The sequence below is a fragment of the Centruroides sculpturatus genome, unplaced genomic scaffold, assembly GCF_000671375.1.
Source record: "Centruroides sculpturatus isolate CEXI.00-Female unplaced genomic scaffold, Cexi_2.0 scaffold1197, whole genome shotgun sequence".
Lineage (NCBI taxonomy): Eukaryota > Metazoa > Arthropoda > Arachnida > Scorpiones > Buthidae > Centruroides > Centruroides sculpturatus.
In genome coordinates, this window is record NW_019385486.1 from 73,453 (window position 1) to 97,273 (window position 23,821).

The window sequence follows — 23,821 nt, forward strand, 5'->3', positions numbered from 1 at the left end:
GGGGGGCCTAGTGGAGGCCAACCTGACACAAAATTGAATTATTTCAAATTATTGTTCATTATTGGGCACCGAGCAAGCCGTTCACCTTTTTTTAGTATCCAAAACTTTTATTTTAGCTTTAGGTTTTTACAAATCGACTCAACACTTTTTCGGCTGTGATTTCCTGGGGAGGGCACCAGGTTCCCTGGGAGGGGCCGTGCCCACCCAGGCTCCCCCCTCGCTACGCCCATGTACATGCTGTCTAAAATGGTTATAAATGTATTAAATCGAGAATTAAACCTTATTTTAAAGCTCGTAAATATTCGATGATAGATATATTTTTTTGAGTAGCTTTTAAAAAAAGTGTATTAAAAGCTATTATAATGCACGAAATTACTTTTTACATTGTTTTTTTTTAAAGTAAAAGTCTATAAAAAAAACTGAGGAAAATATAAAACTAAGATAAACAAAAATGTTATTACTCTATGAGAATCAATAAACAGAAAATTGTTCTCGTGGGGATTAAAAAACTTCCAACATTAAACGCTAATTTAGTGTTGAAAGAGTATTTTTTTTTATCACTACGACATTTTAATAGGATTAAAACCTACGTAACGCATAAATATATGATGTAACGACAATAACAATGCATTTAAGAGAAACATGAAATGAAAAAACAAAATAGAAATAAACAAAAAAATTAAACACTTGACTACAGGCCAATTTAATCACACAATAGTTGTAATAAGGAAGATTAATACTTTAGACATTACCAGGCAATTCTGGTTGATGGAATTTACAATTGTAATGCAATCAGTCCAATCTCATTACATTTACTAACTTTCTATTTATTACATAAGAAATGCTTTTCATACACGAGTTGAAAGAATGACAAAAATACACTATCGAAATTAAAACGACAACAAAATTTAAACAAATCGAGCATAAAATCGCAGAAAATAATCGATATAAAAGGACAAAATATTCGCTCTGGAATGTATGCAATTGAAATGCTACTTTGATTCTTTCCTGTGTATTGCCAATAAACAACATGCAGGAAAGTAAATTTGAGATTCTGCTGTATTTATTGGAAAAATAGTTATTAAGTTAAATAACACATTCCAATGAATTTTTCTACTTAATGTACACAAAACAAACAAATGTATTTACTATTATTCAGCACTTTAACGTTTATGTTAAACTTTAAAATTATAAATGGCATTAATCATATAGGTAATTTCTTTCCAATTCAAACAAAATAAAACTGTCAAACACATTAATTTTTAAATAAGACAACAGTAGTTTGAAAGCATTTAAATGTCTGATATCATGCAATTATCGATATCACTATGCAAGAATAAGAAAAACAAATATGATAAACATAAAAAAAATCTAAATACAAAAACAATTTTATAATCTTTTTATGAAAAGAAAGAATTTTTTACTAGTTTTTTTTATGTAGCAAAGGATACCTAAATATTAAATGGAATAAACCATAGTTCTGTAGTTCAAATATCTATCTCAGAAAGAATATAAAGATCTAAAATTTTGAATTAATTGTTTTACATATATGAAATAACTCTAAAGCAAATGTACAGCAAATGAATATACATAACTCCAACATTATTTCATCATCATCAATTTTCAACAAAACTATTGATATTTTATTTGGGTAAGCTTTCAGAATATTAAATCAAATTTTTAGATATATTAAAATATTTCATTAGCTTTAAATAACTATAATACCTTTATAATTTTATAAGTTGATTTTTCACCTTAAACACACGATTTTAAAATTACTCTCGCACTGTTAGGCGCGCGGGGTTCTATATAACCCCAGTTTCAAAATTCAATTTTTCAAAACGCATAGTTTTTTTCGCGATTTTTTCATTTTGGATGTTTGTGGGCATGTGTTTTTGATGTATTAGTGAAGAAAACTACTTCAAATATATCGTTTTTATTTATTCGTAACGAAAAACAGAAAGTCTCCCGTTTTTAGAAATTTTTCAAAAAAAATTGGTCGACTTCAAGAGTGTATTTTACAAACTGTAAACAAGTCTGATGCTATCTAAGCTGTCAATCGTCTTCCTGTATGTGTTTTTTAACTGTTACAACAATTAAATTCTTTGTACCAAACCCCGGGCCAAAAATATCTCAATATTTCCAAAAAAACACCATGTAAAATCACACAGCAAGTAGAGGTAAAAATGGAGATTATTGGCAGATAACATCGATAGTAAACTTCTTTTGCACTGTAATTGGTTAATTTATATGTCTGTTATTAGATCGACCTATAAAAACAATTGCTGGAAATATTCCCGCGAAATGCCACGCCCCCGAAGGCCACCACACGGAAGTATGTAAACAATCGCTACAAAATCGCGTGTTTTAATCTTTTTTTCCACTTCTAATTTGCTAATAATAAGTCGCTTGAAATTATTTAGACGAATAAACATGTTTTCAACACCATTTAGCAATAAATATCGCCAAAAAACGCCACCTTTCAAACTGTCAATGTTAAGTCTATGGGAAACTTTTTTGCCGTTTATTGGCTTTAAAAATTTTGTTTTTACGCCTTTTATGCTCTAATTGGTCATTTCTATCATGACTGACTCTATATCAACCAATAAGCTTTCCCTCAAAACACGAAGTCAGATCGACCCACCTCCGTTAGTCGCGCGAAAAAAATTACACCGTTAGGCGCGCGGGGTACTATAGCACCCCACTGATTTCCATTATAAGTCTATGCAAAAAATTTTTTTCGTGCAAAATTGAAATTTTTTCGGTGCGATCTTTACACCATGGAAGGAAGGTACTGAGGGCATCATTTTTTAGCACTAAAAATTTTAAAAAATACACGCGTTTAAACACCCCGGGGGTTCTATATAACCCCGCGCGCCTAACCGTGGGTAAAAAAACAAGTGCTATCTATAGTTGATTAAGTGATTTTTAAAATTAATATCTCTTATAATTAGTCAAATACTTTCTTATGCCATTAAAAATTTAATTTCATATTCCATTTGAAGAACCAGCCTACACTTCCTTGCATTCAAATATATTTGTACCACACCCATATTTGATACCTTGTTACTATACATCTACTTTGATTCATTGTTACTATTACTGTTGCTTTTGATATGCTAATTCATATTATATTTGTTTGAAGATTTATATTTTAGTTTATCTATTTATTGTTATTATGTTTTATTTATTTTTTGAATAGTTTAACACTTTCTATGCAATGCAAAACTAAAATTTTGTAAAAACATTTTTAATTTTCAGAATAAAAGTATTACACAAATATGTATTATGTATAGAAATAACCTATAGAAATTTTATTTTTTTGAAAAAATAAAATCTTAATTAAGATTTTTTTTTCTAATTTTCAAAATAAAAAAGTATACATATAGCCATAATTTTATAATTTATGTCACTGCATAGAAACTGTTAAATTATAAAAAAAATTAGAAAAAATATTGATAAATGTAAAATTTAGGTATAAATCAGTGCAGATCAAATATAGTATGAATTACATGCAAGAATATAGTATGAATTATATTGAATAGAAACAAGGAGTCAAATATGGGTGTGGCAGAAAAATAAATGATGGAAAAAATTAAACAAAAGTGATTGAAAAATAGGGTGGCTAAACTTCTAAGATAAATTAATTGATGTATTAAAGTTAAGAGTATAGAATTTATTTTTCTTTCTTCTATTGAAGAAGATTTATTGGTGTTATAATTTTTAAACTTCTTTATTATGTTTTGCAGTTTAGATATCTCTAATTAATATCTAGTCTATAGCAATTATTATAGATTTTAAATTTAAACAACTTAATCACAAATTATGTATATTATACAAAATCAATACAAGCAAATTAATTTGTTGATGAACATATTTTATGCATTTCTGCATAATGAAGAGATAGAGTTAATTAAACCTGAATGTCAAATAATTAATTCTCCTAACATCTAAAACAAAATTATTCAAAACCAGAAAACATTTCATCAAAAATCATGTATGAAATGTAGTTAGTAGCTATGCCTCTAAGACACAGACTTTCAAGAAGGCCCAAAGAGCATAAATCCAAATCATTTGAAATGTGCTGGTGCCACATATAAAAATATCTTAGACCAATAAAGTAAAGAATGAAGATAATCTAAAGATAATGGGAGAAAAATACACAATACAATAAAACCCACTAGATACAATAAAAAAACAAGAAATAACATGATAGGCCACTCATTACACATCTATTGAGGGTTGCACATTCATCACAGTACTCTGATGGATGAGCAACCCTCTTGGTACATCAGATGAAATGAAAACCAGAAAGGAACAAGTAAGAATATAATAATNACTGTAAACAAGTCTGATGCTATCTAAGCTGTCAATCGTCTTCCTGTATGTGTTTTTTAACTGTTACAACAATTAAATTCTTTGTACCAACCCTGGGCCAAAAATATCTCAATATTTCCAAAAAAACACCATGTAAAATCAAACAGCAAGTAGAGATAAAAATGGAGATTATTGGCAGATAACATCGATAGTAAACTTCTTTTGCACTGTAATTGGTTAATTTATATGTCTGTTATTAGATCGACCTATAAAAACAGTTGCTGGAAATATTCCCGCGAAATGCCACGCCCCCGAAGGCCACCACATGGAAGTATGTAAACAATCGCTATAAAATCGCGTGTTTTAATCTTTTTTTCCACTTCTAATTTACTAATAATAAGTCGCTTGACATTATTTAGACGAATAAACATGTTTTCAACACCGTTTAGCAACAAATATCGCCAAAAAACGCCACCTTTCAAACTGTCAATGTTAAGTCTATGGAAAACTTTTTTGCCGTTTATTGGCTTTAAAAATCCTGTTTTTACGCCTTTTATGCTTTAGTTGGTCATTTCTATCATGACTGACTCTATATCAACCAATAAGCTTTCCCTCAAAACACGAAGTCAGATCGACCCACCTCCGTTAGTCGCGCGAAAAAAATTACACCGTTAGGCGCTCGGGGTACTATAGCACCCCACTGATTTCCATTATAAGTCTATGCAAAAAATTTTTTTCGTGCAAAATTGAAATTTTTTCGGTGCGATCTTTACACCATGGAAGGAAGGTACTGAGGGCATCATTTTTTAGCACTAAAAATTTTAAAAAATACACGCGTTTAAACACCCCGGGGGTTCTATATAACCCCGCGCGCCTAACCGTGGGTAAAAAAACAAGTGCTATCTATAGTTGATTAAGTGATTTTTAAAATTAATATCTCTTATAATTAGTCAAATACTTTCTTATGCCATTAAAAATTTAATTTCATATTCCATTTGAAGAACCAGCCTACACTTCCTTGCATTCAAATATATTTGTACCACACCCATATTTGATACCTTGTTACTATACATCTACTTTGATTCATTGTTACTATTACTGTTGCTTTTGATATGCTAATTCATATTATATTTGTTTGAAGATTTATATTTTAGTTTATCTATTTACTGTTATTATGTTTTATTTATTTTTTGAATAGTTTAACACTTTCTATGCAATGCAAAACTAAAATTTTGTAAAAACATTTTTAATTTTCAGAATAAAAGTATTACACAAATATGTATTATGTATAGAAATAACCTATAGAAATTTTATTTTTTGAAAAAACAAAATAAAATCTTAATTAAGATTTTTTTTTCTAATTTAAACACAAATTGTGTTTAATTTTTAGGAGTTATCTTGTTTTATTTCTAAAAAGGGTACAAAGTTTCTTTAATAAGCAATATATCTTTCTAATATGTTCTTATGCACACGATACTTTACTATCTTAAGTAATTGGTGTGTGTCACAATTTCGGGGGTAAGTACAGCCGGTGCTGCGCAGTGAGTTTTATTGTGTTGAAGGATTATTTTAAATGATCCGAAATAATATATGATGCCTTATGCCAGATATTATCGCTCGACTATAGGTTACTGCGTTCAGAGTATCACTCTGCCTCCATAATTTCTACACTGAGGAATATCAAAGGCAATTTAATTGCTTTTGATATTCCTATATGAAAGGCAATTAAATTGCCTTTGATATAGAGTGAAGAAATGAGATATTCCTTAGTATATGAGAGGTGAGATATTCTTCAGTATACAAGATATTTTGGCAATTAAATAATGCATTTGTTTTCAAGACAAAGGATTAAGGCACAGTTTGAATAAAGGGATATATTCAACAATGAAATTGGCAATTAGTATTTCGGGGCGTATAGATTAAAATTTAAAATGACAATTTTTAAATCCAAGTTCCTTTTATAGAATCTTCAATTAGCACTAGTATCAATCTTAAACATTATTTTTAAATTGTTAAAAAATAACATGGAAACCGTTTTATAATCCTTCCATCTTATACGACGAAGAATATAAATTAAAACTTTACACATAATAAATTATAAGGTAGGATTTTGTTATACAACAGATAATATAAACTGATTACGGTTTCAAAAATTTATAAAATGGTATAACAACAACAATAATAATATTTATAAATAGCTCATTATGATTGTAATAATAATTCGGATAACCACGATTTTGCACTAGCCTTGACATAACTAGTGCTTTAACCTCTTGACCCGCTTCATTGACCTCAAAAGAAAGACCAAATTAGGATGGACAGAGTCCAGAAAACACATTATATCATAAGCTTAGTCTTTAAAGTGCTCGGTTATAAAATTTATCAGGTCACGTCATTCGTCCTCTTTTAACTGCTGTTACTATACTACCTTGACACTCTTATATTGTTCACTTTTTTTATATCATTTACAATAATAGTGCAAAAATAAATTAAGGAAGAAGTATAAATTAATTTACAATAATGATTCCGAAATTTCCTGTTACTTTTATTTAATTGTTTTTCTTCCGAGAAAGAAAAAAAATTTAGGATATTTTTCTCTGTAAAGCACACGGATGTGATGAATAAAAAAACATTACAGACATGTTAAGTTAATAAAATAAATAAAGGCTCAGCAATACTTTGTTAAAAATAATCTTAGTAAATATGACGCGTATGTACTGTATATTTACGGATATTTGATTACTTAAAGTATATTAAACTCCAATTATGTTTTTAGGTCAATTTCCTCTTTTGTCAAATGAAATTCGTGATGTAAAATTCCATTAAAATTTCATTACTTTCTTTAAACATTAAAATAAAAATATTCCCTTAATCAAATTTGTGGTTCTTTTAAATATAATGATCTATATTTCAGGAATTTTAATTAATGTTTTCCTCTAACCAATTGGGTCGTATGTATTTATATAAATTATATTATTTCTCTAATTATATACGTATGCATATTTTCCCAAGAATATTACATTTTTTTGCAAGTAAAGAGTTTTTTTTTAATCCACTTAAGAAATATTTCAAAGTTATCTTTTATCTCTCATCCAATTAGAGATGTTGATAAGATTAAGAATTCGATCGGCGTAGAATGCATTTCGAGATTTAAAAATACGATATATAATAAATTGAATACTTAAATTTTGCTTTTATTTCGGGTAGAAATTTTATAATAGTTTGGTATCATTAAGGATAACAGATTTTCAGATCTCGCCACACTCCATTTGTTAAGGTTCGACTGATGCGGAAGTATTTCCTTAATGATAGCCTTTCACACCCCGTTTAGCTTTAATATTAATAAAAAAAACAAAGATAAGAAAATTTTATCTTCAAATTTACTATTATGTTAAGTTAATGCANTTTATAAAGTTCTGGTCCTTCTTCCAGTCGGCCTTGGTGTGATAAGCCCTGCAAAACGTTATACCCTATTTGTTGGGTTATCTAATTCTGTCTAAGAATATAATAATTGGACAATATAAGGAATGGAAGACTTATCACACTATTAATTAAACAACTAACCTTAATTTAAAGAGGAAACTGCTAACCATGATGACCCACCAACCCTAAGGTTGAGATAGGGAAGATCTATCAGATTTATTTTTCCTATGTCAATTCTTACAATATAATAAAAGTTTATAATTACCTGACCACCACTCTTTCCTCTTCCATATTGTCTTCCTTCAGTAAATCCAACATCCCAATCAGTTCTAATTATTCTATCATCGAGTCTAGTTCCATTAATATATCTTACTGCATTTTCTGCATCTACTCTAATGTAGTATCTATAGTATGTTCAGAAATATAATCATCACCTAGAAACTTTCAAAATTATGATACAATAAAAATTTTTTATATCATGATATTAAAAATATCAATATCTCTAGTAAACAAAATTTTTTAATTGGAAAAATAAACTAATTTAAAAAATTGTATATAGTCCTAATTATTAGTTTTTTGGAGAAATTATTTAAACAATAGGAATAAAATATATAATAAACAAACTATTTTAAAAATTAAATTACAATAATAAAACTTATTGAAACTTATATAAACTTGAATCATATTTTAATTATTAATTTTGTTATATAAAACAATAATGGGTACATTCCAGTATGCATCAAACAGCACATTGGTAAACTGTGATGTACTAAAATATATTTTGATATTCACCAATGAGTTCATTGGTGTAACAACTGATGCACATTGCACTCAGTGAACTGTGGATATGGTAGCTCTGATGAAGTAATATGGCTGTCTCAATGGGTATATTATTGACACCATTTTTATTACTCGTCTTATATTAAACCAAGTTATTTTGACAAAATATAGCACTGTTTACTTCTGCCATTGTGTTAGATCACCAGATGTTTAAATAAAAACTTATTAAATCATTCACAGTGTATCTGTTGTAGATGAGACTGATGCATACTGGAATGTACCCAATGTTTCAATATTAAGATTTCTTTTTCTGTATGCAAATAAAAAATTATACTTCTATATAGAGAGAATATATTATATAGAATGATTTAAAAATATAAATTAAACAATATTTTTGATTGTCTTTTAAATATTTTTAAAATAAAATCAAAATGGTATTAAGATAATGAATAGGATTTAATGCAATAGTAAATAGTATTTTGATACTCAATATTTAATACTGACCAACAAATTATCACTCTGATTACTTCAAATAAAACATAGATTTGTTCCAAAGTAACAAACTATTAACAATATTAATAATATTATACTCAATTTTGTAAAAAATTATTATTGTCAAACGAAGGTGGATCCAAGAGAAAATCTTAGGACACTATGTTTAATAAATGTAAAAAAATAAACAATGTATAAAAGTTCTATTGATTTAATTATTAGTTAAAATAAGTTACATAAACTTAAGCAACATAAAAATGTAGCAAAATTAAATAGTTATGATAAAAATATTGAAATGTAAACATTATTTTAAAGAAAATATCAAGCTCTTGTCAGTAATAAAAATCTTGGGAATGATTATTCCTGTTGTCCTCTTCAGACCTTTCCCTATCGTCAAGCAATATTTTATGAAAAATTTTGCAAACAAAATTCCTGAAAAGTTTACTATAATTATTCATTTTCTTTCATTAGTATTTTATATATAAATTCTTAACTTTTATCATCTAAAGAACAGTTGAAATCTGAATCTGAACATCTCATATAAACTTACATAGAAATCTCAAGAATTATCTAATTAGAAAAAAAAACTTTTATTTACAAATACATTAAATGTTATTAATATTTTATAATAAACATATAATAAGTACTTAATGCAAAAAGTTATATAACTGTTTAAAAATAACTTTCAAATAAATTAAAAATAAATATATGATGAGCCAAAAATCATATTGTAGATTGAATATTTGCACTCTTTAGACTTAATTGAATAAGCTAATTTAAAAAATTCTATAATCTCTGCAAAATTTAAATACTTTGTGAAATTTATTGTCAATTATTCTTTAAAAGTTCTGATTAATTTTTAAAATCACAATATAAACAAACATTAAAATTTTATAAAATCATTAATTACATAATTAATGTTTTAAGACAATTTTAATAAAATATTAAAATAAAAATAATAAGTTGAGAAATATTAAGCTTTCTTATTTTAAAATAAAAACTTTTAAAAATTAATAACAGTTAAAAAACAAATGACATCAAACTTTTGACAAAACAATGCAAGAATGATATTTGTATGCAAAGCATCAGTGTGAGTAATTTTTATTTATTTATTTTTTTCTTTTTGAAAATACTGAAGAAAGAAATTCAAGCAATTATTCATCAGATAATATATTTGTTTTGTTTAATCTTTGAACTAAAACACCTTCATTATTACATTTTTTACAATATATTTTAGACTGTTATTTAAATTAAACTAAACCAAAATATTCTATTTTGTTCATAAATTTAATTTCAAATTTTCAAATTAAAAGTTAAAAATAAAATATTGTGTTTAAATTTTTTATATTAATCTTATCTTAATTTTATTTGTTAGAATCTATAATTTATCTTTTCAGATTTCTATAATTATCTAAATATTTCAATAACTTTTTATTTTATATACTTGTTAATTTATTCTTCAAAATTTCAAAGTTGATAATTAAACTATAACTAAATCAACACCTGTTCACTCGCTGAGAGATTTATTCTTAACACAAACGTTTTCAATCCAATCAATGGATCATCGTCAGGTAAATTAGAACATTTCAAAAAATAGAACAACAAGTTCAAAATACAAAAAATATAAATATTAATAACGGATAACCAATATATTACTAACAGCAAAATAACGTTTTTAAATAATATAATTAATACAAATGCTGCTAAAATTATAAATAAAAATAAAATATTAAAATATAACAAATAAATTGTGTATACAAAATATTAATACTTCAAACTTAATAGACAAATCGATAACACTATATATTAATAATGCTTAATAAACTGTACGGAGTTTCTCAACTAAACTATACAGAGTTTTTTATATACATAATATTAAAGCTCCTGCTCTTATTTGAAGTTTTTAACTGCAAACTTCCATGCGGAAGGAAGTCCCTCGGCATCCCTTGCGTTGATGCAATTCCCTTTAAGTTTGCTTTTATAAATTTCTAATTTTTCGGCCGTTTTTGCCAAGGTCGGGGAGTGTATTTGTTTCAGTATATCTGCTTCATTCCATCTTACTATCGAACCCTCCGTTTGCGCCATTTGAGACAATACTGTGGCATTCGAACCTTTTCTCACATCATATCTGTGCTCTTTTATCCTTACCCCTAGATTTCTAGTAGTAACCCCAACATATTCTTTATCTATTCCTAACATCTGATTCTCGTATGGGATCTTATATACACCTGACCTATCCTCTTTTTTAACTATCCCTTTATCATTTCTAAGTATTCTGTACAAATTCGGAGCTCTTTTTAAGACTATTCTTGTAACTTTTTTATTTGCGATTTCTTTCNACCGGCTGATGGCCATTCCAAAAGATGCGTTCCAGCAGTGTTTCCAGCAATGGCAGGAACGCTGGGAGAAGTGTATACATTACCAAGGAGACTACTTTGAAGGGGATTAGGGTTTTGTACTTGAAAGTCAATAAATTTATTTTTGCCGACCAAAGGTCCGATACTTTTTGAACACACCATGTATGTTTTCTTCTCAACTTATCAGACTTATTTTTTGTTTCAGTATGCATCGCTAAAACAGCAAATGCTTCTAATTTATAATAACGGTATATAATATTTTTGAAAATTTAGTTATCTGTATTCTGTTTTCTTTTTCTTTTATTAAAGTAAGTTAATTAACATTCTGCACACAATAAAATCATATTTGAAATTAATGCACATCTCATTAACAATATGCAATCAGTGCTATCAATACAGTGCAATCAGTACTCAGAGACAAGTTTACACTTGCATAAAATTGTCTGATAATACATGTATCATATAATATGATTTCCTATAACATGGAACGTATTCCCTATGTAGTATGGGAGTCCACTGATATATATATTATACCGTATTATACATATATGTATAAATTTTATTTAAGGAATCATTACAAACTAATTTGTAATAATTTAATATTTGTTTATATTCATCCTTAAATTATGTACCATAGTTTCTATTATTCNCGGTATATAATATTTTTGAAAATTTAGTTATCTGTATTCTGTTTTCTTTTTCTTTTATTAAAGTAAGTTAATTAACATTCTGCACACAATAAAATCATATTTGAAATTAATGCACATCTCATTAACAATATGCAATCAGTGCTATCAATACAGTGCAATCAGTACTCAGAGACAAGTTTACACTTGCATAAAATTGTCTGATAATACATGTATCATATAATATGATTTCCTATAACATGGAACGTATTTCCCATGTAGTATGGGAGTCCACTGATATATATATTATACCGTATTATACATATATGTATAAATTTTATTTAAGGAATCATTACAAACTAATTTGTAATAGTTTAATATTTGTTTATATTCATCCTTAAATTATGGCAAAGTATTTTTCAAATCATCTATCCAAAAATTAATAAAAATTTATCATATCCTAAAATTATAACTGCGAGATATCTGTAATATAATATTCAGCTTAAATTATTTCATTACATTTTATGTATGCTGTTCTTTGAAATTTTATTTAGAGTTTTTTTGGATTAAAACTTGTATTTTGTAGCAAGTTACATAAATGAATCTTGACTGCACCTTGTTCATCATCTAAGCAAAGACTTTGCTCATTAAGACTACAATATAATGACTAACATTTAATATGTGAAAGAATATCTTTGATGATAACATTCAAAATTTAATAATACAGACATAAAACTTATTTTATAATAATATTAATTACTGAATATTGATATCAAAGAAATAATTTTTCTAGTAAAAAAAAAAAAAAGGAATCCTTGAAGGGGTCAACAGTCAAAAAAGTTTGAAGACCCAATTTACACATACCAGTTAACCTAATGTGCACATCTTTGGAAAGTGAGAGAAAACCAGAGTACTCAAAGAAAACCTATGCAGACAGGGAGAGAATTTGCAAACTGCATAGAGACAGTGGCCTCAGCCAGAGTGCCTAGTTTCAACTTATGTGAGTAGCAACATAAACATGTTGGGAATATCACATGCAGGGCTGGATTCAAGGGGTGTGAAGGGTGCATATGCACTCCATAAAATCAAAATTCTAAGTAGTTTGTAAGTACTGTAACAGTTTCAATCCCATGATGCATTGCAAACTGGCTTACGATTTTCCCAAAGGATAGCACCCTAAACTTGCAATCCTCCTACTAGAATAATTGGTACCTATTCTTAGTGACACTTGTCTTATTACGTAGATGTGTGTGAACATGAGCCAACTGATAGCCTGGCCAACTCATCATTGATGACGCAGACTGCCAATCAACCATTACCTACTGGCATACAACTTGCACACAATTTAACTGCTGATTTAACCAGATTTAAAATCATGACAAGTTATTGCTCTGGTGTCTGAATAAAAGCATCAACAAAATAAAAAAAAAGTTGCTGTTTTCTATGTAATTAAGAAAGATGTGACCAGATGTAATATCTTAGGTTGTGTGGATGTTGGCATAGGAGATTGGTCTAAACTTTCTGACCTTTCGAATTCTTGTCTAGTGGCGCAATGTTTCAATCTATTAGCATGAACTTGGAATTGTTTCTTTGTTTGAATGTTTTCGATAAGGAACGTGACAGGACTTAATTTGGATATGATACGAAATGGGCCGGACTATCGGGGTGCTAATTTCCTTTTTAATCCTTGAGGTAGGAAAACCTCGTTAAGGAAGACTCGATCTCCCACCTGATATGTAGGAATTTTATGGGTTCGGTGATGTATTTTTTGGCATTCTCTGGCTGCTGCTTCAGCGTATTCTTGTGCCAATTGATGTGCACTGGCCATTCGAAGGTGGAGTTCCGATGCAAAGTTACCTTCTACATCGTATTTAGTTTGGGTCAGACAGGTGACAAGGCCAAAGGGTTAAATTGGGTCTCGTCCGTACAACAGAAAGAATGGACTATCATTCGTAGAAGCATGGACAGTAGTATTATATGCAAATAAGGCATATGGAATCCATTCATCCCAATCTCTTTGGTCTTTGGCTATGTAGTGTGAGATAATATCAACAAGAGTTTTACTGAATCTTTCAACTATCCCATTACAGGCAGGGTGATAGGCGGTTGTAAGAAGTCTCTTAATATGAAGCAATTCGCATACTTCCTTGAACATCTTGGAGATTAAATTAGGGGTTCAATCTGTAAAAAGTTGTACAGGAGTTGAATGGCGTAAAATGATGTTGGTAATGAAGGCCTTGGTTATAGTTTTGCTACGAATATTGGGTAAAGGTATTGCTTTTGCATATCGGCTGAAATGGTCGACAAAGACTAAAATGTATTTATTTCCGTTGGTTGTAATAGGCAAAGGACCGATAATGTCCATAGCCGTCCATTCAAACAAATGTGTGAGGGGAGCGAATAGCCGTAGTTCAACTTCTGTTCGTTTGTCTTTTCGCTTGTGTATATACATAAAAACTCATTGCCAAGAATGTCAACAAGTTTTTATGTTTTTATTCATGCCAATAAAATAAGGTCTGGAGTTTTTGTTAGATTCTTTGTGCTACCAAATGTCCTCCAACAGGAGTATCATGATAAGTATGTAATATATATGGGATCAGGACAGATGGAATAACTAATTGTTCTAGGAAGTCTCCTTGATTGATAGGTTGTAAATGATAAAGAGCTCCTTCCACATCTAGGAAGAATTGTTCCTTAAGTTTTGGATCTTGAGTGGTTACATCTTCTAGTTGCTGAATTATAGGATTCCGTTTTGGATCTCGTCTTTTGTAAGTCTTGGATTTGGGCTTTGGAGTATAGCGGGTCAAGGTCTTCAGTCTCCAGGATTTGTCGGATAGGAATGCGACTTAAAGCATTGACATTCTTATGATACTCTCCAACTTTATGCCTTACTTCGAACTCAAATTCTTGCAAAAATATAATCCAAGGGGCTATTCGAGACCATTTGCTGAGTGAATTGGTACCTCATTTATATTGCTACTCATAACTTGAAACTAGGAACCCAGAAATAAATTTTTTCATTAACATTATAATGAAACTCTGTTGAACAGTATTTGAAGTCTTGCTGTATAATAATTAATTTAAAATATATAAAAGAATAATATCTTTGATGATAACATTCAAAATTTAATAATACAGACATAAAACTTATTTTATAATAATATTAATTACTGAATATTGATATCAAAGAAATAATTTTTCTAGTAAAAAAAAAAAAAAGGAATCCTTGAAGGGGTCAACAGTCAAAAAAGTTTGAAGACCCAATTTACGCATACCAGTTAACCTAATGTGCACATCTTNCTGAATATTGATATCAAAGAAATAATTTTTCTAGTAAAAAAAAAAAAAGGAATCCTTGAAGAGGTCAACAGTCAAAAAAGTTTGAAGACCCAATTTACACATACCAGTTAACCTAATGTGCACATCTTTGGGATGTGAGAGAAAACCAGAGTATCCAAAGAAAACCTATGCTGACAGGGAGAGAATTTAGGCAACTAGGCACTCGTTTCAGAGTGCCTAGTTTCAACTTATGTGAGTGCCTAGTTTCAACTTATGTGAGTAGCAACATAAACATGTTAGGAGTATCACATGCAGGGCTGGATTCAAGTGGTGTGGAGGGTGCATATGCACTCCATAAAATCAAAATTCTAAGTAAAAAAGATATCCATAGTACAGTACATCTACAAAGCTAGTTTGCAAGTACTGTACCAGTTTCAATCCCATGATGCATTGCAAACTGACTTATAATTTTCCCAAAGGGTAGCACTCTAAACTTGCAATCCTCCTACTAGAATAATTATTACCTATTCTTAGTAACACTTGTTTTATTACCTAGAGGTGTGTGAACATGAACCAACTGATAGCCTGGCCAACTCATCATTGATGATGCAGACTGCCAATCAACCATTAGCCCACCAGCATACAACTTGCACACAATTTAACTGCTGATTTAACCAGATTTAAAATCATGACAAGTTATAGCTCTGGTGTATGAATAAAAGCATCAACAAAATAAAAAAAAGTTGCTGTTTTCTATGTAATTAAGAAAGACATTTCGCTTTTCTGTGGCATAATTTTTCTGATAAAATAATGGCACATGTTTGTGAACAAAGCAACTGTGATACAAAAACAAAATAGTTACATTGTTGTTTTACAAGCTTCTTGTCCAGGTTGTATTAACATCTTCAATGTGAGCATAAAATTGCTATAATGGAATTATCATAAAGGAAAAAAGGTGAATGGCATATAATAGGTTTTATTCCAACAGAATATGCATTTCAAGTATACCCAAAATGCATATTCTGTTGGAATAAAGCTATGGTACCAACCTATTCATTGAGACCATTTGCTGAATGAATTGATACCCCATTTATATTGCTACTCATAACTTGAAACTAGGAACCCAGAAATAAATTTTTTCATTAACATTATAATGAAACTCTGTTGAACAGTATTTGAAGCCTTGCTGTATAATAATTAATTTAAAAAATATTAATTACTTGTAATATAAAATTTTTTTAAGTAATGACTGACTGACATAAATATTGTCTAATTGAAACTTTAATGATTTAAACTTTCTATCCTTTGAATTTAAAAATGATAACATTTTATTACAACTAAATTACAATTGAAATTCATTATTTTCTGAAAACTATTTTTTACTAATAAACATAGAATTTAAAATATTAAAAATAACTCCATACTTATAGAAGGTGTTATTTTTAATATTTTTAGTATTATAAAAAGTCAAACAGATATGTCACATTGTCTACTTGATCCTGGTCCTAGTCCTAGTGAATTCTGATCCAAATGAATAATAAAATTATTAAATCTAGAATTTATATGACTTTAAAATTAATTTTTTATTGATTAATTATGTTTATACTTATTTATTATTTACTTACTTATTTTATTATTTATTTAAAATTATCTATTTTTTTTTAGTTTTATAGTATAACTATTTGTTTTTACTCTTAAATACTAATGTAACTAATTTAAATAATTAGACGAAAAGTATTAATATAATCTTTATCATTACTTTAAAAAAAAGGATACTCCACAAAACAAAAACCACAAGGCGTCTTCTTAAATCTATCCAATCCCATCACAACTCTTTTAACATCTCCACATTTGGAAAATAATTCATAGATTTGTTCTTCTGTGGTATAAAAGGAAAGATTACCAACATATAAAGTGCAGCTAATCAACAATAACCTTTCTTGTTCAATTCTACTACCCTAAATTTAGTTAAAAAATATTATATTCAATTGAATGAATTAGTATAATTAAATATAAAGGTTAAAATAAAATTAAAATTTGATAAAGTATTAAATTTATGATCAACATGATTGTAACTTATTTAAATTATATATTCAACTTTTAAATATTCAGACATTTATATGGATAATAGATTATAAACTTTAAGAACAAAGTCTCTCAAAATTGGATATTAATTATTATGCACATTTGCGATCATATCATTTTTATGACATATATTTAATAACTGAAATGATTGTAAATACATCGCATGTACTGACTAGTCAAATGACAGGCATTTCAATAACACAATAATTCCTCTAGCAGTTTCAAAAATATTCTCTTATTAATTATTTCATGCACATCAGTGGCTCTTAAAGTTATTGATCCATGACCCCTCATTCACTTCTTATCCTGTAAATATCACCTTAAATCAGTGTTTTTCAACCTTCTTGAATATGCAACCCCTTTACAAGTTAAAAAATTTTGGCAACTCCCCCGGGGCCATATTAAAACTATATCAGTGATTTTAAAAACTATGTATTTAATTTTCTTTCTGTTGAGACCTAAATATCGATCGAAAAACCAATTGTACTGTAAAATAAACAGGCCCAGCCTTCTCAACAAAATTGTAGGTTTTTTTTATTGTAGTGTAGGACCTACAAACACTTGTCTTTTTTTTACCTGCGACCCACTGTGTAAGGTTTTGCGACCCCTCTGGGGGTCACGACCCACAGGTTGAAAAACACTGCCTTAAATAATGATAGATTGTATGCCAAAACATTTTACTCATCCATAATGCAAGAGATATGCAATGCATGAAAATGTTTTTCTGGCTAAACAGCATAGAACTGAATTTTGAAAATGATTAGAATGGTCTGTGGATCACCTGGTGCTTGCCTGCAAATCACTGGTGGTCCATGATGATACACTGAGAATTACTAATCTATAGTCTATTTTGTTAAANAAAAGGATACTCCACAAAACAAAAACCACAAGGCGTCTTCTTAAATCTATCCAATCCCATCACAACTCTTTTAACATCTCCACATTTGGAAAATAATTCATAGATTTGTTCTTCTGTGGTATAAAAGGAAAGATTACCAACATATAAAGTGCAGCTAATCAACAATAACCTTTCTTGTTCAATTCTACTACCCTAAATTTTTTTAAAAAATATTATATTCAATTGAATGAATTAGTATAATTAAATATAAAGGTTAAAATAAAATTAAAATTTGATAAAGTATTAAATTTATGATCAACATGATTGTAACTTATTTAAATTATATATTCAACTTTTAAATATTCAGACATTTATATGGATAATAGATTATAAACTTTAAGAACAAAGTCTCTCAAAATTGGATATTAATTATTATGCACATTTGCTATCATATCATTTTTATGACATATATTTAATAACTGAAATGATTGTAAATACATTGCATGTACTAACTAGTCAAATGACAGGCATTTCAATAACACAATAATTCCTGTAGCAGTTTCAAAAATATTCTCTTATTAATTATTTCATGCACATCAGTGGCTCTTAACGTTATTGATCCATGACCCCTCATTCACTTCTTATCCTGTAAATATCACCTTAAATAATGATAGATTGTGTACCAAAACATTTTACTCATCCAGTAACATAATGTAAGAGATATGCAATGCATGAAAATGTTTTTTCTGGCTAAACAGCATAGAACTGAATTTTGAAAATGATTAGAATGGTCTGTGGATCACCTGGTGCTTGCCTGCAAACCACTGGTGGTCCATGATGATACACTGAGAACTACTAATCTATAGCCTATTTTGTTAAAAGATATTTCTATTCAAAAGTATAAAATATCATTAAAAAGAATAAGATTTGTTTGCATATATATATGCAAACAAATGTTATTCTTTTCAATGATATTTTATAGTTATATATATATATGGATGGAAAGAACATTCATTTTGTAGTTTTAGATTTAATATTAGAACAAATATCATATGAATTGTGAAAGTAAAAATTCAATGTATTTTAAGAATTCTTCAAACTTAAAATAATTATCTGAATATCAATTTTACAAATGATCTAAGACAAACTGATAGTTACTTATCTAAAGTTTTAAGCAAGGACAGCTTATCAATTTGAATACGTTACACTTTTGACTATCGATATCAAATATAATTTGCTTGTAAATCATTAAAAATAAATTTTTTTTATTAGTTTTACTGTTTATTTTATTTTTTTATTTACAAAAATCTAAATTAACAAAATGTTATATAAAGATTATTGTATATTTTATACTTCTAATATTTTCAATAATTACTGTATATACTTTTTCTTATTAAAAATTTTATAATTATAAAATTATAGTTCTTCAGATTTGTGTTTTCATCTTATGGTTTTATAGTTTAATACTGTGGAATTAATTGTAATTTTAACAGACTTGCTTTTCCTCGACTTATTCAATTCTTTATAACTTATCAATCTCATTATATAACTGAACAATGGCATTTGGATATTTGAAATTTTTGTTGTTACTTTTTCAAATCGAAAATCCAAAATCTCACATAATAAACAACCAATCTCAATAACTTGCACACAACTTTATTTACATAACACTTTTGATCTTTTACAGATCATTATCGGGTCGACACAGTCACACGAACTGAATGTTAGCTTACATTCCACTTTATGAAAAATCAGGTACGCAGTTTACACGTACCCTATTTACGTAACTGCAGACCCAATGATAATCTATAAAAGATCAAAGTACTTAGAAAATGAAGTTGCATGCTGGTTATCAAGGTTGATTATTCACTATAATGCATTAACTAGTTTATTCCTGTTGGAATATTCAAAATCTCATAATGTGAACAGTTACCATTTGGTAATCAACTGAATTAGATCTGTATAGATCTGTCACTGAGCCAATGTTAATTGAAAATGTGATGACTTCAATTTGGCTTTATATATTAATGATAAAAAAAAATAATGATAAAAATCAGATTTGACTCGAGTAAATTTTCGAAAATATTTTTTAATTTAATAAATTGATCATCTGAGATACAAAAATAAGAATTAGAATGTATAATAGAAAACAAGTTGGATTGATATGCAAACAAATTCTAAAAATCATCAGCTTTAAATTGGTTTGAATGCAATTTCACATTAAAAGGCATCGTTATACCTTAAATCGCTGATCTCTGTAGGAACTATGTTCCACTGCCCACTTCCTAGCCATGCTTACTGTTTTCACATGTGATTTTAAAACCAGTGAAATTGAAAACATACAAAATGAGCCGTCCGTCGACTAAATTATTTTCTTTCTTTTTAAACTTGTAATCAATAAAATAAAATATTAATTAAATGATTTTTTAATTATCATTCTAAATATTAAAATTCTATTTAAATTTAATAATCTCACAGTTTCAAATTAAGTATACGATTACATATTTTTTTTTATTAGAAAGAAAAGTTTTTAAATCTTAACGTATTAATTCGTTTAATTTAATATTATTAATTTTAATGATTGTTAATTTTTATTATCGACTAAACTTTTGTTTACGAAAATAAATGCTTTTTTGAGGTTGTAAGGGAAATTGATTATTTTGCATGACGAACATGTGATGGTGTTTGTGTTTAGTGAACTGAGCTGTTGTTGAAGTGTTTAAGTATTGTATGATTTTACGTCATTTTTTAAACATATAATGCGTATTTATTATTGGAAATTAGCTGTAGCTTTACGATTTTTATTAACTGTACTTCCACAAAACGGATATATTCATCCTGATGAATTTTTTCAGACATCCGAAGTCGTTGCTGGTATGAATAAAGATTAACAATTTCATTCTTAATACTTCTTGAATGTTCAGTTTCGGCAAGATTTTATTTCTGCCAGATGTCATCAACTCTGCTAGAATTATGGTTCAAATGCAGCTTTGAATGAGGCATTTGGGTCTTTATCAGAACTGTAGACCATGCTCATAGCAGTAAAAAATGTCAAAGAAACCGATGGTCTACATGTGTCGCTTCGTGAGATACAGCTCGGAAATCAGTCTATTTGTAATCGTCTAGGGTAGGGGTGGCCAACAATTTTTGCCCCCGGGCCAGATTGGAAAGAAAACTTTCCACGGGCCGAACCAGAGGTTGACCTAGGAAGATTTTCAGATGGTGCGAGATCTCACTGTGGTGTCACTCTGTAGAGACTGAATTGTAGATAGAGATTACAGATACATTTTTCACATTATCATGCTTTATTAACACACTATCAACATGTACTTACGAGATTTGTAATGGAGGGTTAACTCTAAACGCACAGTGAGTTGTTGACCTTTTTTTTTCTTTTTAGACGTCAGAATTTTTCATCGAGCTATTCAGGCTTTGATACCTAATATTGAAAGATTGATCGCGGGCCACATAAATTCATTAGATGGGCTGGATCTGGCCTGCGGGCTGTATGTTGGCCATGCCTGGTCTAGGGGATGTAAACCCCTCATTCAGAACTAATTTTACCAAAATTATATTACTGATATTTTTTTCAGCATTTCAAAAAATTAAAACGATAAAATGCTAATAATCTTTATGAGATAATTAATGAGATAACTTTATTCCAATAAAGCGCTTTAATACAAATTTAGTTAAAAAAAAAAAATTAATAGTTGTAAAGATGATCTGCAAAAAAATTAGTTTTTTATTATTTTTCTCTTGTCACTTTTATGTTGGAAACATTGCATTAAAGTTATAAACAAATTTCATTATATTTTTAGACTATTAATAAAAAAATAAATGTTTTTTCTACATAAAAAATTTATTTAAGGTAATTAAGATAACTATTAAATTATTTTTTGAAATTTGACTTAATATGATACAAAAGATGCACTTAAAAGTATAAGAGAAAGATATTTTGGGATCTTTTGTGAAACATTTGATATTCAATGGCTCATTTAATTTGATAATATATAAGCCCTAAATACTACATTTTTGTTATTGTTATAATTTAGAATTTGACATATAAATATATTAATGATTAAATGAATCTTTAACTGAAAATAGTACAAATTACTATTTAACTTGAATAAATAAATGAATGAATGAATAAACTAATGAATAAATAATAATTTAAGATGGTTTAAAAAGAAATGAATCCAAAAATATTTCATGAAAATTCCTTGAAATCAGTTTGGTACTTTTTATGTACTCTTAGGTGTTTAGTAGGGATTTTTATAATCCTAGTAAAATTTTAAAAAATAATGTTCACAGTGAAAGAAGTTGATTGGAAATATTTTAAATCATAATGCAATCAAAGGAAAATAGAACTAAAACTAATTAGTCTCAATATTCAAATGGAGGGCTTAATAAAATAATGTAATTATCTATTTTAACATTCTAAATTGAGTTTTTGAAATGAAATGATATTGAAAGTTTTCTTAGTTTGAGAAAATTTATACACACAGATTTCATATATGAATGGTTATATATTATATATCAATAGTTATAGATAGTGATGTGCCGGATATCCGTATCCGTATCCGTATCCGCAGATATCCGAGGGAAAAAAAGATCCGTATCCGTATCCGTTACTTTTTAGCGGATCTTTAACGGATCTTATATCTTAATGAATTTCATTACTTATATGAAATTTTAAAGATAGGTAGCAATAGCACATTCGTCATTTACTATCGTAAAATATTTCCATATTACACTACTAAACTTTTTTGTCGACATTGTTTTTATTTTAATTTAACTCAACACTCTCCAAAAACACAAACGTAATCTACGCTATCCCGTGTCACACTAGCCACAAACCAGTGTTTCCCAACGTGGGGCCCACGCCCCACAGGGGGCAATTGGATTGCTAAGGAGGGCAATTCGAAAATGGACTTGTCCAGAGTTTAAGTTAACCGTATAGCCGCTGTATATGTTAGGAAGACATAAGAATTTTAGAAAGGCTTAGGTGGGGCATAGCACAAAAAAGGTTGGGAAACACTGCACTAAACTATTGTGGCGGTACGCTATATTTTTGTAAATATAGTCGGCGAGTCGGATGGTAACACTATTCCGTGCTCATTTCAATCGGTCCGAATCGTAGGTGGACGAAAGTATGAAATAAAATGGTTCAAATTCTTACAAGATATTATTATTATTTATTGTGAAATTTTGCCGCCCCCTAAAAAGTGCCGCCCGGTTCGGGCCGCCCCTGTCGTCCCCCCACGCTACGCTACTGACTGCGAGTCGTATTTTCAATGACCGGATAGTTCAGAAATAAGTTCAGAAAAAAGATCCTGTTTTAAGGTCATATTGACGACTGTGGAAGAAAAAATCCTAATTATTGAAGAAGAGAACTGGCCAGTTATAGGAGAAGGACGTGTGTTATCCCACCCAACAGTACGCATAAAGAAACAAGCCGAAAAAAGGGACAAAACCCCAGATATCCCTATTTCTATCTTATCTACCATTTTTTCTGTCTTCTTAATTCTATCCCTTTTTCTGTTATTAGTGTTAAGTAAGTGTTTAAGGTTAGTTTTAAGGTTCCGGGTTATATTGTCGCGATCGGGATCTGTATTGTACACGTG

The 23,821-nt window shown here is 28.7% G+C and overlaps 2 protein-coding genes across 4 annotated transcripts in view; one reads left to right on the forward strand and one right to left on the reverse strand.

Annotated features, from left to right (window-relative positions):
- The window catches only part of LOC111639432 (nuclear cap-binding protein subunit 2-like), a 34,286-nt gene extending 13,667 nt beyond the window's left edge, over window positions 1-20,619 (reverse strand). For 2 of the 3 annotated variants that reach the window (XM_023385323.1, XM_023385324.1), the window contains exons 1-3: window positions 20,437-20,619; window positions 18,229-18,410; window positions 8,006-8,144 (exon numbers count right to left, since the gene is read on the reverse strand). In XM_023385323.1, coding sequence (XP_023241091.1) covers window positions 8,006-8,144; window positions 18,229-18,410; window positions 20,437-20,538 — 423 coding nt within the window. In that variant the 5' untranslated portion in view covers window positions 20,539-20,619. Of the gene's footprint in view, window positions 1-7,881; window positions 7,926-8,005; window positions 8,145-18,228; window positions 18,411-20,436 lie in introns of all 3 variants that reach the window. The other variant, XM_023385322.1, reaches the window with a different exon arrangement.
- Window positions 20,620-20,809: 190 nt separating this feature from the next.
- Window positions 20,810-23,821, forward strand: part of LOC111639436 (GPI mannosyltransferase 4-like) — a gene marked incomplete at its 3' end in the record, with an annotated part of 5,973 nt that continues 2,961 nt past the window's right edge. The window contains exon 1 of the mRNA XM_023385327.1: window positions 20,810-21,071. Within this exon, the coding sequence (XP_023241095.1) occupies window positions 20,957-21,071 (115 nt within the window). The remainder of the gene's footprint in view (window positions 21,072-23,821) is intronic.